This window comes from Hippocampus guttulatus, chromosome 13, assembly GCF_054856545.1.
Source record: "Hippocampus guttulatus isolate MCC_2025c chromosome 13, RoL_Hgut_1.0, whole genome shotgun sequence".
Classification (NCBI taxonomy): Eukaryota; Metazoa; Chordata; class Actinopteri; order Syngnathiformes; family Syngnathidae; genus Hippocampus; species Hippocampus guttulatus.
Window position 1 is genome coordinate 3,818,880 of NC_141273.1, and position 18,852 is coordinate 3,837,731.

General features: G+C 41.6%; 1 protein-coding gene across 1 annotated transcript in view; it reads right to left on the reverse strand.

Moving 5' to 3' along the window:
- alk (ALK receptor tyrosine kinase) overlaps positions 1–18,852 on the reverse strand; it is a 172,426-nt gene that overhangs the window by 49,304 nt on the left and 104,270 nt on the right. The window contains exons 9-12 of the mRNA XM_086127789.1: positions 15,965–16,093; positions 12,925–13,028; positions 8,616–8,788; positions 3,718–3,818 (exon numbers count right to left, since the gene is read on the reverse strand). Coding sequence (XP_085983915.1) covers positions 3,718–3,818; positions 8,616–8,788; positions 12,925–13,028; positions 15,965–16,093 — 507 coding nt within the window. The remainder of the gene's footprint in view (positions 1–3,717; positions 3,819–8,615; positions 8,789–12,924; positions 13,029–15,964; positions 16,094–18,852) is intronic.

An 18,852-nucleotide genomic window follows, 5' to 3' on the forward strand; every position in this document is an offset into this window, starting at 1 on the left:
ATGGTACCTTGATCGCATCCTGCTTAAACTCTCTCCCGAGGTAAAATCTTCTTGGCATAAGGGCACCTGATTGGTTATTACCTGCACAAGATAGAGGAACTTCTCTCCCCCACAGATGTTAAAGTAGGGATGACTAATCTGAGCCACCGTGGTTGAAAGCTGGCCTGGAAAATTGCAACTTCTCTTGATTTTGTATGTCTCAGTGTGGAGAGAAAATGAGTTTTGGTGGTTGGAATCCAGAATAAGCAAGCCACTCTTGGTGCTGACATCAATGCATTACATTCAGCAGCTAGCAGTGAACTACTGGGTGAGAAACACAGTAGTTGCTGACCAACTTCCATCACCTTGTGAGACAGGATGATATATGCAATGTATACCGAATGTCATAATGTCTCCTTGGAAGTATGTGTAAAAATTGGTTTATGCTTGTCGCATCCATGTGGTTCGCAGAGCTCCACTCAGCAAAACTACTCTCTGCCCGGCATATGCATTGCTCACATTTTCTATACCGCGTACCTATAAAAATTTGTGACCAAAGCGAATGGTCAGCATAGAAAAACATGGCGGACAAGTACAAGCTGTAAACAACTGTGTTTTCTTCTCCCTGATTCTTTGTTTTTATTTACTTGGTTATCATTTGGTTAAATGTTTGTAGAGTGTTCATCCCAAACTGTTCCACACATTCACAAAGTTCTCACGGTCGTAATTCGTTTTTTCTTATCACAAAGAAATTTTGAACATGTTCAAAATTTGATGGCGCCAAGACTATTTGCGACCAGTAACATTGTCAATGTTCGGCAAATGTTTTTGCAAACACTTGCAACCTTGAACGAACGCTATCGAAAAAAACAACAACCGCTACATGTGTAAACCTTCTCCGCTCTGTGAGATAAGGGTTTTACAGTTGTCCACATGATATGTCTCATTGTGTGACCTTGAAATGATTATCTCACATTCTGCATTTAAAAATGCTTTGAAATAAACAAGCGAATCACCGGCAAAAACCGAGAGCACCTACTTCATCACTACAAACATGCTTGAGGGACTGTTACTAAGCATCTACGCTGGCCCACGGTGCGCCTGTCTTTGAACAGCCAGAGGTGCAATGGGATCATTACTGAAACAAATAACATTTTAGCATTTTAATTACAAATCTCATAACATAAATTATTATGGTGATAATCATTACAAGGAAAGGAAAGTGTGGTCAATCCGCCTCATCATTTTCCACATGAATTTGTATTCAATGGCTTTATTGCAATCCTCAGTCGGTCAAAAAGAATGGATGTGCATCTTCAGCATCGCTCATCAACTGCTTCGACTGATGGGCAATAAGATATTACCGAGACAGATGCAGATGGATGACATGGATACCTGCTCTGGATTGAGAGCTTGCCATCTGGAACGTGAACAAAGCATAGATAGATGTTCCTGCAGTGTTGCCAATCCAGAGGCCATAAACCACAAATTGGAGAGCAAATACATAACTCCTTGAAAATGTCATCACTTTAAAGAAAGGGCCCCTGACTCAATAAGCCAGCGATGACAAAGGGTGATCGTGTATCTCCTCCGCTCAAGAACAAAACCAATACACACCCCAAATCACACCCTGCCCAAGGTGGCACAAGGCTTTGTTTTGATATATGATCACAGCTTTTGACAAATACACTCATCGTTTTCTACCTCTTTTGTTGTTCTCGATCATCATCAAGTGTTGATTCATAAACATACTTGTGTGTGTGTGTGTAATATGCACAATGTGAGAATCAATCGAGATACAAGAGATGTCAAAAATATTGTGCTGTATTTATTTAGGGGACGGAGGGGTCTTGCACTTTCAACCTTTTGCTCTCCAGCCAGACAGGGATGTTATCCTACTGCTGTTTTCACACTTTGCAAAAAGAAATGTCACTTTTCTCACAAATACTGTCTATATGAAGAAGTGAATGAATCCAATGCTTGACCATCTAAAGCAGGATGTCAAACATACGGGCCGCGGGCCGGAACCGGCCCCCGAGGAGGTTCAATCAGGCCCGCAGGATCATTTAAAAGTGAAAAAAATCCATCGTGCCTATGTGGATTTTTTCTGAGTACTCCGGTTTCCTCCCACATTCCAAGAACATGCATGGCAGGCTGATTGGACACTCAAAATTGTTCCTCGGTGTGAGTGTGAGCGCGGACGGTTGTTCATCTATGCGTGCCATGTGATTGGCTGGAAGCCGGTTCTCTCTCTCACACACACACACACACACACACACATATATACCTATATATATAGTAACCTTGTAGTTCTATATTTTGCTCATTTGACCCTACTGAGGACTTAACTGAGGAAGGTCAGATGGATGGATTTATTCCAAACGGATGGAGCACAATAAATTCCATGTGCAGGACAAATAATTTTGTCCTTCATTTATATGACTACATTCTCATTTTTACAATGTTGATGCAATAAATTAATTAAAATAAGACATTCTGATTATAGAGACATGATTATGTCGTGTAATTGAGGGGTTTGCAGATTTTTTTTTTTAATCCTATTACAAAATATTCTATATAATATATGTCACTGACTGTGATTTTGCAGATACGCTCAACTTGAGCGCAAGAATATTTCTACGTGTTTATTCGTGAATGAGGCCCAATGTCTACAGCATATCCTGGGTCTTTCTGTGGGTCTCCTCTGGATGGACCTTCCCAGAACACCTGAACAGGGTTGTGCTGGATGCGGAGAGCAGTGGCTCTCCTCTGTGCCCCCTCCTGAATGACTAAGCTTCTTACAATATCCCGAAGGAAGGAAGAGCCTGGACCTCATTTCAGCCAGTTGTTATCTTATTCTTCCAGTCGCTGCCTATAGCTCATGACTACAGGGGAGCACGAGAACATTGATTCACCAGTAAAGAAAGCTTTGCCTTTTGGCTCAGCTCCATTTTTATCATGACTGGCGGATGCAGATTCTGCATGACCACTAATTCGCCTGTCAATCTACTGCTCCATTCACACCCTAAGAAACTTGAACTTGACCACTTAGGGAATGATCTCATCCCCAACCTGGAGAAAGCAGGTGCTGATTCTCACTCCAGCTGATTTTGCTCGCTGTCAACTGTTCCAGTGAGAGTTGATGATACCCCTGTGGCACCTCCCAAAAGGCTTCTCGAGCGACATGGTCAAACGCCTTCTCCAGGACCCTATGCACCCTCCAGAATCCTGATTACGGTATGGCCAAAGTTCACTATGGTATTTGTTTACATTTTCCTAAATAACCAAGTAATCAATTTTATTTCAACAATGTAGACAATGCTTTTAGTTTAACGGAGACATTGCACTGGTCTGTAGTTGCATTCGTTGGATGTCAATGAAGAGAGCCTATAAACAGTGTATCCCAAGTCTGGTCTTCGAGAGCATCTGCCCAGGCTGGTTTACACATAACCTCTTTCGACACACCCGATTCAAATGATCAGCTCATCAGCAAGTTCTGCATAAGCCTGGTAATGATCTTCATCATTTGAATCGGGTGTGTTGCAAGAGGGAAACATTTGATTGGGTTGATTGGGGTTCTCGAGGACCAGACTTGAGCACCCATGCTGAAAAACATTACCATCTTAAATATTGACCAAATTAGATTATCAATCTTATCCCTAAATTAAGACAAAAATATGCATGATGGATGCAATACTTCGAATCAAAACCTGACAGAACAAATAAAACAGTACTCACAAGCCAGGAAGCAGTTCATGCTGAAAGAGATGTTGTCGAGTGAGATAATGGACCCAGGCCCAGGTCCACTTCCATCTTCTGATCCAAAAAGAAGCCAGAACCTGTGTAAGGACAGCAGGCCTTAAACAATGAATCAACTTGTAAGAACTTTGAGAGCTCCCGCTTGAATCGAAGCAATTACCACTATGACACAAGTGAATTAGATACATTTTTTAATACAGACACCATTCGATATGAGACAGATAACACTGAGAATAATTTTTATTAGAGGTAGGCATTCAATCCTTACTGACGGGCACTGGTTTTGCTGACAAATGATGACAAAATTACAGACTAGGCCAGAGGTGCCTGTTTTTGATCGAAGATCTACTTTCAACTAACCTTCGCGATCAACCGTTCCCGCACGTGCATGCATACACACACTTACGTGTGCACCCATGTACAGTACATGCATGCATACGCACGCTTGCACGTGCGTGGCCATGCACACGCGCGCATATGCGTGCACGCACCGACGCAAGCCATGATGAGCAACAACCGTAACAGCCCCGAACATGAACGGAAAAATAAAGTAGATAAAAGAGTTTGTGAAAAGGAAATCCTCGCCTATCTTAGTGGGGGACCTGACGCTTTTGCAGCATGTTAAATGCATCAACATCACTATCGTAGATCACGTGCACCATGTTATAATGCTTATCCTGGTGGTCCATATTCCCATTGCCAATGCCATCGGTGAATTGCAAATAAAACTAACTGAATGAGAACAACAACAACAACAAAAAAAGCTGTATGGCAACAGCTCTGATCGCATGCTGCAATTGCAGATTACTGACCGCCAACAACTTCCGGTGATGTAGGTCACGCGTCACTGTAGGTTAAAGGTGACCTGCTTTTTTATTTTATTTTATTTTTAAATACCTTTTGTGAACTGATAGGATGCTTCGTGTACCCTAACACCAACATATATAATATTAATAACAGGCACACAGTCACTCTATTTTTTTCCCATTTACCCCTACACTCCCCGCGATCTACTTGGGACCAACCTGCGTGCTACCGGTTCATTGCGATTGACTGGTTGGGGACCCCTGGACTAAGCACTGACGGAAGTGGATTTTCGCTTGTCAGAGTAATGATCATTAACCAGTTCAAGTACCGATTGACCTGTCTGTCCTTCACAAACGGACGCCCGTTTGGTTGACGACTGAGGGAAACCAGCCCCGCCTGGCAGGGATGAACCTGGTGGCTTTGCTTGAGTCGACTGCGCCGACTCTATTTGGAAACACTTTGCGATTCCTGGACAGTAGGTGGTGGTATGCCTCCTTGGATGTAGTCATTTCATGTAGACGTCTACTAAAGATGACAAGTCATTTACGTATCCGTCTGCATTTCTTCACAGATGTTCATTTTATGCTTTATGTTTCAAATGGGATGAAATGAAGGTCAAATAGCCACGCTTTTATGCTTCGCAATTTTGCAAATGCAAAGATGAGTGCAATTGGTCTGTCCCATGCGCGTCTCTCCTGCCACCTCCACCCACAATGCACGCAATCCAGATTTGAAATGACTTGTAAACATGGAAAAAAATTGGAAATGTTCTTTATGCATTACAATGAAGGCAAAAAACTGTGAAGAACCATCAAATAGTTTTTTTAATTTTCTTTATGTGGCCAAATAACAACCTACTGCAAGCCAAAGCCTTAGAATCAGGTTTGGTTCAGTGTCGAATGGTGAGCCAGTGTAAACAAGTCTTTTTTGTTTGAAGTACTGACACAAATAGAAGAGATACTTTCAAAAATATGTACATTCAAATTAAAATGATCAGGAAATGAGCCAAAAAAAAAAATTCGATTTAATTTGAAGTCTTGCGCTGTTCACGGGCCTGCTGGTACATGCCCATTTTCATATTTTACCATCATGGAGCAACAGGTGTGTGTGTGTGTGTGTGTGTGTGTGTGTGTGTGTGTGTGTGTGTGTGAGTATGTGTGTGTAAAGCTTTTTAGGTAGACACCCTGTGATGTAGATACACTGATACAATCCATTTCCCATATTAATCCATCCATCCATCCATTTTCTGATCTGCTTTACCCTCACAAGGGTCACGGTGGAGGGGGGTGGGGGGGGGGGCTGGAGCCTATCCCAGCTGTCTTCGGGCAGTAGGCAGGGGACTCCCTGAACTGGTTGCCAACCAATCGCAGAGCACACAGAGACGAACAACCATTCGCGCTCAGACTCACACCTAGGGACAATTTAGAGTGCACTATGAGCTCGATGCGCTAACCACTGGACCACCGGGCCGCCCTTTCCATGTTAATCAAAATGAATTTTTCATTTGTTGGACCGTGACGGTTTTTTGGGGTTTGTTTTGTTTTGCTTTAACAGGCGGACGCGATGAATGAAGCGTGGTTAGAATAACATGACGGACTGACTGACTGAAAATGACAGTTTAGTTCACCTTGAGATAATGACAGACTGACGATGAATGACAACTCAAGGACCAGCAAAATTTTGTAAACTACCCACCTCTGATTTTTGTTATTTAATTCCTTCAACCATAATTAATTTGAACATACATATTTAGACTTGGTTTGGAGCGTCTGTGGGTAGTATGAATAAATATAGTCGTAATCCTTGCGGAACGTTTAATTGGCTTTTTTTCCTTGAGATGTCAACATTAAATGTACCATCAATTCTCGGGAAGGCATTCATAATCGTAGTCAATCAATAATCTCTTCCGTATCAATGACCTTTTAATATGACTGACTTGCTGTATTTATTTATTGGCGGTGTTCTGACTGCGGTCAGCACTTTGCGATGCACTTCAGCTCTACAAAAGGTCAGCTCGCAAAAACTAAAAGGTTCACCTCGTGGTTACGAACATCACATTCTAATTTACAACACAAGCACCGCCGAGTATATAACCCAGGAATAAAACATTAATCACTCTCAGTGGAGCAGGATTATCTGAGCTTGAATGGCAAAGAAACCACCAGTCAGGCAAAGAATGATAAAATGCTTGATGTGGATTTCTTATTTCCTTTGCTCTGTCTGTTTAGCTTTAATTGAGCTCCTCTTTGAGGGGAAATCAGGGACATGGCTAATTGTATGGCTGAAAGATGGAGCCTCGAGGATTGAGTTCAACAAATTTATCACAGACAAGGAATATAAAAGGGAAGCGGAGATTTTGTACACATGGCATATCTGTTGTGTGATCACGTGCAGTGCAGGCTCTATGCTAGGAGAGTCAAACTCATTTTCACCAAACGCCACATCAGCAAAATGGCTGTCGTCAAAGGGCCAGATGTCACTTATAATTGTAACTTAATATAATTCAATGCGATGTAAAATAAATGTAACTACTCCTTCATGTAATTTGTTGCTTTTCTTAGAGGCTAGTTTTAGCCTCGCATCAACTTTTCTCTTCATTGACATTTTGGGATCATTATTTTCTCCCGATTCCACTCATGAGCATTGATGTGGAAACACCGCCATGTAGTGTCGGTGAGCCGTCACTTCGCGAGTAATATAGTCGATAGGAATTGTGGGAAATTTCGTTTTTTGGTCAAAGCATGCTTTTAAACTACAGTCATATCTTGGGTTTCAGCCATAATCCGTTCCAGAAGGCTGTTCGAAAAGCGATTTGTTCAAAACTATTTTATTAGCCCATGATTAGGGGCTAATACACTATGCAGAAATAACAACAACAACAACAAAAAAATGAGTCAGATTTGCGTAAATCACAACCAACACGTCTGCTCACAATGAACGTTACACGAGGAAGCGTCACTTCCTCATGTAAGGAAGCCGAGAGGAGTCAAGTGGCATATTCGGGTTTGCTCACTTTGGTTGAAAACCGGTTTTCGGTCGTAATCCGGGGTGTAAAAATCTCGAATTTTCTGGTCAAAATACAATTTGGTCGATAACAGAGACGTTCAAAAACTGTGGTTTGACTGTTTGACTTTTGGACATTCAGGCCTTTCAAGCTCTCGCGGGCCACATAAAATGACGAAGTAGGCCACATTCTGCCCGCGGGCCTTCGGTTTGACACCGGTGCTCTATGGGATTCGTTAATTTAATAAATTAAGAGAAAATAAAGTTTAAAAAAAAGCTGAAATATACATTTATGAGAGAGAAACAAACTGTTAAGGAATTATTCCGCTAGAAGTAGTAGTAGAACATTGTTGAGGAATTTCGCTTTACCATGAGAACTATTGAAACTAATCCCTATCCTGTACGTCTGCTGTAGCACTTAAAACAAAAAGGGTAGTGTTATGCTTTCCTCCTTTTTCTCCTTGACCAATTAACAGCCCCCGAGGGTTTTATTGCCTCCACCACCTCGTGATTAGTCCCTGAAGGGTGTCATGTGCCCTCGAATAGGGACCCTAATCACGAGGTTTGTGGCCAGCAGATATGGTCGGTACTTTGTCATCATGTCAAAGATCGAACTTTGCTTGACCTTCTTTGTCTCTACTTTTTACATAAGGGGAAGGACTGCCCGCCCCTAATTAACATAATTAACATACTATGCCTATATATACGTGTGACTGTAGTTGTTCGGGGCTTCTGAAAGAAATCTGAAACTCTCAGAAGCCCAAATCGATTTGTGTTGTGCTGTGATAAACTGAAAAAGTACGACGTGGTGTTGGGTCTTTATTCCGCCTTACAGAGGTATAAAAGGACTTGTGTCCAAGGAGAGCAAGAAACAAACGAAAAGCTGAATCTCCTCAACACAAACGAAGAAGAGTTTATTGGTCCAGAGGTCTATTGCCATGTGGAAACCTATTGTACAGTATTTATTTTCTACGAGTGTGACGGAGAGTTACCATGGGACTTGATAACTGCTTAAATCAAAAACCGTCTTGCTGTAATCACGGACCGACAGTGGGTGAGTGTCGTACCAGTCAGCCAGTCCATAAAGTGGAACTGTGATGAATTTCCAGCCTCTTTCAGATGCTGGTTCGCTGGCTGAGCGCCACAATTGGCGCTGGTCCTTGAGGCCCGTGCTGTTCTCTGCTATCCACAAAGACAGCATCCCTTTCTGTACATCTCCAGAACAAATCCAGAAACGTACCTGTGGGTAAACATACAATACAGGATTCAGTCAAGCAATTCTTGATTTACAAGGCCACCACAATGTGCTTTGTCGTAGTTGCAGTGCTACAGGATGCATCAAATATACAATATAAAGAATGCGGCTCATTCAGCAATATAAGATAACAATAGTTTAATTTGTTCCTCAACCAAGTTTGTAATTCAATAACCTCATGGATTTAATCAGTGTTTCCCCACTGAAATTAATTGAAATGCCATGGCTGGTAATCCGTTTCCCTGAGGTGGGAACATCGATGGCCTTTTGCCTCAGCTTTACTATACGACAGTCTGATACAGTGATCTCATCACTTCTGGTGTCACACTTATCTGTCTGTCACTCTTGCCGTACATTTGTCGCTTTCCTCAATACAAGACCCCGAGAATCCTGACCTCCGTCACCTGTGGCGGGACATTATTTCAAATCTTGAGTGTACAATCCATCCTCTTATGGCTGAAAACTGTGGTCTCTGATATGAAGGTGATTCTCATGTGGATTCTTTGCCGGTGTCTGCAAATGCTGAAGATCATACTTGATCTTCAGTGATGAGGCCATCACTTGGTCGAGTTTATTCTCGGACAAATCCAACAAGCTGCCTTTTAGATCCAATTCCCATATCACTTTCAAAGACCTTTTATGGATTCTTTGAAGAACAAATTTTAAAGACAGCCAATTGCTCTCCTCAGACGGACGGGTGTATTCCCCGCTGCCTTTAACCCTTTCAGTGACAGCGGTTACTACGGTGGACAGCTTATCATGTTATCAGGTTACAGGTTAAAGGTCAAGCATGAAAAAAAGTTGGCCAACCATTTGTTGAGTAATCCATAGGGCTAAACTATTTCAAGCATCCTTTTTTTTTTTTTTTTAAACACCACCCACCCAGGTTCATAGTGAGACCCGTAGCAATGCAGTTAACAACGAAAATGCTTTCGTTCGGCAATCTCCGGCAACTGAAGTCATTTACAGAATGCCGAGTCGCCAGTCAGGCCTTGTCATGCATTGTTGATTGAGCTGTTCACTGCTCTTTGCCATTGTTAGAGAGTTAATAAAGGTGGTGTGATAATCAATGAATAACTCTGGCTGGTATTTCTGAAAACATTCGATTCAAAGTACTGTCGGTGTACATCGATGTAATCCTGTACGGAAACATTCAAACTATTGTGAATGGGTGGAATCCTCTGTCATGGTTAGCAACGAACAATGTTGCTGATAAAATGTGTGATAGGGCAACAGAACTACCTGAGAAATGACAATGGAGGACACCAACCCCACAAAAGCGTGTCCTTTCAGTGCTTGCTGGAATGCGTGGACTAAGTATTTACTTGTTTTCTATCAAGTAAATAATCTAATTTTCTATGTCTCTGAGCATTCACACAAACCTCCTGAGCATTCCTTGGACCGTGGTGAGCATGCACACAGCCATGAAACCAGTATCACACCTGTACAAAGGTTAATAACCTGAAATTTAATGGTCTCCGATAGGCTCTTTTGCATTGAGCTACAACGGTCCAAATGGGATTGCGAGAAAGCACACTTGAAATCAGGTATGCACCATCCTTTCAGTGTGGCTAAGTTTGCATTTGTACTCCAGTGCTACGGTTAAAAACAGAACTTAAAGCACAGTTGCAGGACAGGATAGAGCCTGTTCCCTTGAATGGCACCCTTTTGATTCAGCTTTTTAATTTTCATTACTTTCTTCTTTAAACAGGGGCGTGTTTATGATGAACAAGGAGCATATTCAGGAAGGCCGTTACAATTTACAATGAGATAGTTGCAAACAATTGTTAAAAAAAAAACCTTCATATAAATTTGACTTTGCCACACAACACCGGCTGAATGCGACTGAAGTGGACCATTGCGAACAAAAATTACAGTCGGTGACTCACACAAGCACACCAAGTGATTGAGCATCTAAGTGTGTGAGAATGTGAACATTCAAACCACTACAGAATGAAAGAGACACACAAAAATGATCTTGCTCAATAATATCTTGTAGTCTGGAAAAATGGTGAATGCCACATTACTCTTAAAACATGTCTACTGTATATAAAACTAGGTGCAAATGAAGTCCAATGTTTTGATGTAAATTAGCCAAATAATAAAAAGATCAAACAGCAGCAGCTCTGTAATGATTCAGAGATGAACAACATTCAACCAGGAGGCTCACTGGGCTTGTTTTGCATCAACACCACTCCTGCATGCCTCTCCACAAATTAATCTAATTTGGTTGTTTCCTGAAGGGATATGGTCAAACTAATCTGGCCTGAAAACACACAGGGCGTAACACAAATTAAACCTCAGGAAGTAAACAGCTCTAAAGCTTGCCAACAAGCAGCGGCTGCTAGCTAGCGTGTCCCTCAACAGCATTTTATTAAAGCCAAGCACATAATTCTTGTTTCACTATTTCACCGGAATAGATGCTATACACACACAAAGGCAGCATAACCGCAAAACTAAATACACACATCTTTATGTCAAGCGCTTACTTATCCATTACAGCTCGAGTTGCTTATCATCCTTTGCAAAAACAGATGGTGACTTGACAATACACAATCGTGGACAATGGACATTGGGCATGACATGAAGGTGAGATGTAGTAATACCCAAAATTAATATCGTCGCTACACTGCAGTTGTCCGGGAGCACAGAGGCCAGAATGAACAGTGCCAATTCAGTGTTTAGAAAAGGGATTTAGTGTCTTAATCTGGAATCATGCTTAATCTTTGGCTAGGTGTCAAGAGACTGTGGATGATCCGCGATGGTGCAGCACTGCCAACACAGCTGTCCACAAAAATCCTGGCTCTTAATCACTTTGGAAGTGGTGTCAGCTTCTCCATTCATACATTGGTTTGTTTTCTGATTCACAGACTTTTTTTTTTCCCCCTGCGGCAACGTGCAAATCTCTTTAGGTCGAGCTATTGGCTGCATTTTGTGGTCTTGCCTTTGCAAGCTCATTCATGACTTTAGTACCGTCTTCTCAAACCTTTGGAGACTCTCTTCACCTCTGTCAAATGTGCAAATTCACATACCTACAATGGCGCAAGGGATGCAAAACAAACACAAATACTGGGTGTGTTCCAAAACCTTAATTGAGACTTGTGGGATCTAAACTTTTCAGCTACATGCTCCAGTGGCATTGTATCTTATCAAGAGAGAATAATTTGATTTAATGTGTAGGTAAGCAGAAGCAGATTTTGATTGACGAGGTCAGCCTTGTTTAGTCCTAACTCTCCTTTCCCCCTTTAGACACAACAATCGAGACACATTACTGCAAGTTTCAAAGACGCCGTGTGTGTATGTACACACACACACACACACACACAGGTCTATCCATGTTTCAGAAAATTTTATTTATTCTCAAATTTTCTTTATTAAATGAACACATTTTGAACTTTTACAAAAATAATTTTAAAAAATGCACAGGTGAAGGTATCTTTAAAATGAATTAAAAAGCTGAATTTAGTGCAAGCTTCTAGAGCTGAATGTTGTTGATATTATTAGAGTTCAAGATGATTTCTTTCAGGATGATGTCCTGAAATAGGTTATTGTTGATGAATAAATCAATTACATTTAAAAGATACAGTATATGATGATGAAAATGATGAATTAATGTGGGATAAAACGCTTGAGATGCAGCATCCCCTTTGCCAGGGGGCCCGCATATCCCTTTTCCTCATTTGGGTCACGGTTGAGCCGGAGGCCTATCCAAGCTGATTTTGGGCAGGAGGGCATGACACATATAGATGTATAAGCATTCACACTCCCATTCTCACCCATAAATAATTCAGAATGCCCTATTAAACAAACATGCATGTGGGAGGACAACCAGGAGAAAGAGAACAACCACCCGTGAAAGGAAAAGTCACTTTTACAGTCTTTACTTTGGTATGCATACACGTATGCCAACCAACCCCCCTTTTTTCTACCTTTGTGTTCCAAGCAGTCAAAAGCAAATATTGTATTTGCTACCTCTTACTCCAAAGTCAAATCTTTACCCCCCCCCCCCCCCCCCCTCCCCACACACGTTAGCTAAGCTAAGCTACTGCTGTCCCATATTTGCAAAGACATGATTCTCAACTGGGCATTCACGATGAAAAAAAATCTAACGACGTGCTCACCGTGCATGGAGAGTTTCTTAGAGGAGGTGGAAAGAGAGGACTCCTTAGTAGTGCTGAGCGATGCCGGCCTTTGAACTGGTTCCCCTCCAAACTGAGTGTTGCACCTTTTCAACAAAAACACATTCTATTCAGTGCAAAACATCAAAAAGTGAACATTTTAGATTTGTCAAAAATAGCATGGTGGTTTTGACTCATAACTCATCCCCCCCCAGCCCCCAATATAAATACCAAACCTAAAGACTGTATTGCGAAATAACATTATTCATACCGGTAATTCTAAGAGAAATCGAGACGAAGCATTGCAAGAAATTATCATGCTAATTCCATAATTTCCTTATTGGAAGTATAAAGTGCATCACAACCAGGATTGTAAAAGTTCATCAACTATGCATGGTTTGAACTTGAATAAATTGAATATTTGAGTTCTTTTCTCCCCTAGGATCTCTGAGAGATCACTTCTGAAATCAGAGTTCTTGGTTATTTCACATTTGACCTGGCAGTTTAATATGTGGTCCAAGTTCTGCAGTATCATATTTTTCTTTCCTAAAGTATCTAAGACCAATTTCCACCATGCAGTTAAGTTTGTAAGGTTCGCTAAACTTTAAAAGCAGTCGTTCGGAAAAGGTATAAAAATAGATGCATATGATAGCTCTTTACGGCACCACACTAGTTCTGTACTAACAAGTGTGTTCAAGTTCTTTATGGGTGCAGACGCTTTAAAGTCCGTTATTTGGGAATTGAGATCCAATATTTACAATTCAGTGACAGATTACATTCAGCATGTTTACGTGCATAGTTATAGCAATAGCTCAACTAAGGGCGTGCTAATACAGAGCAATTTGTGACGTGCTTAGCTAACTCGACACCTAAAGACCAGTACCTTTGGCTAGTGTGAGCGTATACTCATATTTAGTGCACTTGGAAGAGGTGAGTTATCCGGCATGACTGGTCATGCACGCAGAAGCTGAACGCAGACGTCTCATATAATTAATCTAATACAATCTTTCCTTGCAAGCTAAGAATGACCACCTGATACATTATTGAGGAATACTTCACCTCCACTCGTTGGACGGTCATGCATGAGTACACACACCTACATGGTTTGCACTTTTACATATATTCATGATACTGCCACCGCACACAATATCAATGAACAGATCTACTAGAAATAATCCGGCCAAAATCCAGCACGTGCGTGAGCACACGCCATGATTCTCTGGCCAGTTATTAATGGTGACAGCCACCGTGCACAATAGAAATAAAGAAGTTAATGGAAAAAGTGTGTACAAGCAAAGATATTAAATCGGACAAATTCTGGTATTGAACACCAGTGAACAGTCGGGGAATTAAATCATCATGTTGGATGCATACTCAACTAAAGCCATTTTGGGCATCTTAGTATTGGGTTTTTTAGTGCTTGACCTGCTTTGTGTGTAAATAACAGCGTGTTGTATAAGAGTGTGCTATGTGAAGACAAACAGCACCAACAGACCTTTGCCTTTGTTTGCTGGTCTACTGTCTTCTTGGAAAACCTCTTCCCTGTCAGTCCTTGTGGGAAGAATTGTGAAGCATCCTGCCTCATTTCACTTGTTTTCCATGGCATGGCATAGCTGTACTTGCTATTAATACTTCTCCACTTGCAAAAGCAGGTACTACAATGCGGGACTATTGCTAGTACTTGGTCAGCCAGTGCTCCAAGCTTGCCCAACCAATACCAAATCGTGCTCGAGCAGATTTGTTACTGCTCCAGTTATTTTGCATTTGAAGATACACTGCTAATGCCCAAAATACCACTGGGACTACAGAATTATTCAACACTTTTAATTTTGTTCCAGCGGTCTATGTGCCTGATGCAGTCGTTCCCCTCTCGAATAAAATGTGTCTAGATACTTACAGGACCTTCGCCAACAAGCCACATGTCTGTGGTGTTCAACTGAAGTGTTCAGTTTAGAATGTTGGAGTTTTCTATTGTTATTATTATTATTATTATAAATACGATTGAAGTGGAAGTCTAACCACCTCACCATAAGGTGAGTGGAGTTGAGTGGAGCTGAGTTGAGCCGGTCCTATGAGTAAAAGTGCCATTGTTCCAATTCCAACCAACTCAGATTTGTTCTTTACCTATTGCAATTGTGTGTTCAGTTGTGTTAAAAGGCTGAGGAATTTGATTTGTTATGACAGTTATAAAAAAAAAAAAATACAAGTTTGAGCTGATTTGAACCGTCTACTTGGAACCATGGACCCTATTTTGTAGACAAACACACATGGGCTTGACGTAAACACTGGCACATCTTCATATTTATGCTGGGGCAAGTCAAGTTTACAGCGCTTGGGAATTTGGCAGAACGGATTGCACCTCACTGGGCATTCTGGCGGACCGAAGGTGTTTCCTATTACACTCCCCAAGTGCACCTGACAATTTGGTGACAGAAAGTAGAATAGACTTTAGACCAGGTGAAACCAGGTCTAAGTTGTGGTCCAAGGTAGGGTCACATGATTTGGGTGTATTTGATCAAGGCACAGCCAGACAGCGGACATGTGTTGTGGATGCTATTGCATTTCATTCATAAAATTGATGTTATATTTAATATGACAGCAGTGTGCATCGAACTGGTGTGTGTGTGGGAGGGGCGGAGTTGGAGGGTGGTGTCACGCACAGACGCACGATCAGTGGTGGAGGGCTTCACAATGACCAAATTTACATCATCCACAAGGGGAGATCTTGCACTTCTTTTTAAATATACTTTGTGTGAGCTGATCTCAGCCATGTAGACTGCCCACCTCACCTAAACTGAAAATAAAGGCAATGAGGGGAGTCACTTCGGCTGGTGTGTTCACTCACACAACAGTGCAGATAGAAATTTCTACCTGTGCCTCATATGAAAATGATGACAAAATAAAGAAACCTCCACCCATGCTCACAGCTAGACTACACTTTGTGCAAGACTTGCACTGGGAATGAAAACAAGGACCTTGGCTTTGGACTATGAAAAAAAGCATCATAACAAATCATGACTTCAATAAATAATGTTTGGGCCACCTGAGGATGGGCAGTTCTTTCTAATGGCCTTGGCTGAATACTGGAGTCTTCTCAAGGGGACACCCATCATGGACTGCCAATTGCACTCGTCTTCTTCAAAAGAGCAGTAGCTGCCATTGAGGAAACGGCCTGGAGAGACACAGGAGAGAGATTATTTAAGGACAAGAGAGCAATAATAATAATAAATAGCCAGGCCGTATATAATGAGTAGATAGGCCCAGTAGGGGGGGTGAGATAAAGTCATACTGTCACGGAGGAGGGGAAGACTTGTGGGGCGGCATGGCTTAGACTTCAAACCTCAATCCCTGTGAGCATGTCAAAATGTCCTTGAGCAAGACGCTGAACATTAATTTGCTCCCAGTGACCAGGCTGCGCTCTGCGTGGCAGCAGCCTCCCATAGATTTGTGAATGTGAGGCTTTGTAAAGCGCTTTGAACATCAGATGGTGTCGAAAAAGGGCGAGACGTGAGCCACAGTGAATATGTGATTGTGCAAGTCGAGGGTGCATTATTATAGTCCAGGTGAGTCATTGTGTTGGTCAAATGTGTGTAGATGTTTGAGGTGGAAGCTGAAACTGCTCAAAAAAGAAGTAGAAAATTGAAAAGGCCCACCTTCCGAAGACAGACAGAAAGAGTGACGAGGGAGAATTGAGGAGAAATGAGGGTGCTCAGGTTGTGTGTTTTGGGGTGGCGATCAAGTGAATGACATGTGGCTTTGAAGCATTTTTGGCAGCTTACCACTGGGATATTTTAGTGACCTGAGCAGCCCATCAAACACATCCCTTTGGAACCATACGAGGAGGTGAATGTGTGTTCTGTCTCGCCTCGTTTCCACTATGCCATCATGGAAAAGTGCAAACTCTTTTATTTCTATTATTTTCCCCTCCTTTGTTTGTCTAAGTAATTGACTGCATAAATCACATACAACTTAGATAGGGCAAATGTTATAAGAGCCATTGTCAAAGGCCTTTCTTTGATTGATTTCTCACCCCACCCCATTTTTCCACTAACACAATCCTTTTCTGGCCCATCTTCAGATAACAGAGTGGGGAACTGATGCATGACAAGCCGAAGCAGCTGACTCAGATGGCTACTAAAGTGCTCTAATGTGATGAAATAGAAAAATAGTAACATGCAATGCTGACATTTTGCTTTTTGAAACCCAGCAATGACTCCAGGCTTTTGTTTTCTGTTTTGGTAGTTGTTTTTTGGGGGGCAGGGTGAGGAGTGGAGAGTGATTTTGACCTTCTTTTGATTTTTTTTTTCTGCTTAGAACCTTGATGTTCCTGTAAAATTGAGCGACTGTAAGTGGCCATTAGCTGTAAAAATATATTGTGTTGTGATGAAAGTGCACTTTAAGGTGAGAGCATCATCAAGAAAATGGCGCAAAAACAAGACTTGACCATCGATCATAGTGCTGGTAATAAGAAACAAAATGTAAAAAAGAAAATGTCCTTTACCTAAACGTCTCTAAATCTTAAATGCATTTAAAAACAAAAACATAGCTTTCACTGTGATTGCTGGAAGCTGTGCGCTCTAACAAGACTAACATTGTTAAATTAAAGCTCGCCATTCTTACCTAAAGGCAGAATATTTGATACAGCTCCTGTATTGAATATACTGTATCGTGTAATATACTTGGTCACAATAGTGTGGCTGGCTGGTGCATGTGTTTTTTGTGCCATGTCTGTCTTGTTCTATGCCCTAATGCGTGTTACAGTTACAGGGAGGATTTTGCCCAAAAATCCATGTTTTCTATGCAGAATATCCCTTTTTTTGGGGGGGGGGGGGGGGTGTAAAAGGGTGGCGTATGCAACAAATTACTTTGCAGTCGTATAGATTAATATCCATTGACATGTCAAGTGAAATCATAGCTGAAACATCCTTTGAGTTAGGTGGCCGCACACATATGCACGCTAGTTCTGTGAATACATTTCATTCATTTCTAAATTATGCTCCGAGGTGGTTCTTGAGATATGAAGCAAGTCCCCAACCCCCCCCCCCCCCCCCCCCCCATACTTTTTTGCAGTCAGAACATCAATTTTCTTCCACTTCTTTTAGTTCACATCAATACTCGCAGAGGGTTACTACCGGAGTCAAAGTGTGATTGCATATTAGTTTGTTACACAACGACTATCTAAAATTACCACATCAGTCACTTCTTTTCATCATTCATTTCCGTGCCCTCACATTCAGACATCACAGTTACAAAATCACCTTGAGCTCAGAATAAGCACTCTATGCCTTCCTTACAAAATGAAGATCTTTCTATTTTGGTACGTGAGAGAAATTCTTGATGTCCTAACATAATTGACAAAAGGTCAAACGATCCTCAATTCAGCTGAAGATGCATGAACCTATCGTTAAAAGGTTCTTATGTGCATGTGGGAATTGCTTTTTTTTTTTTTTTTTTTTTTTTTAACCTGGGTTTCCAATCAGTGGGGTCACAATCCAGAATTGGTCATCGGCAGCACGTCAAAAAATGGAATCATTTCCGACACAAATGCACAACTTTCCATTTGAAAAATGTTTGCTTTTAAAAGGCATGTGTGCACAGCAGTCTAGGGTAGGCGTGGGTACACACAGACCGACAGCGGAGCATTTTCACTTCATTGGAACCCAAGTCAGCATAGGCCCGAAGAGCATTATCCTGCAATGTGGGGTTTAGGAGGAGTGATTTATTTATTTAGGTTTTAGTTTTTTTCTCCCCTCCTCTTCGGTCTACTTAGAAGACAGTTGCGGCCGACAGCCGTAGCTGTTGAACCTGTTCATCTTTTCTGACAAATCTTTTCCTTACTTGCAAATCCTCGTCAAAGCCAACTTCAGCCCGGACACATAGCTTTGGATTGTGACATGAAACACAACGATAGAAAATCAGATAGCGGCTTGA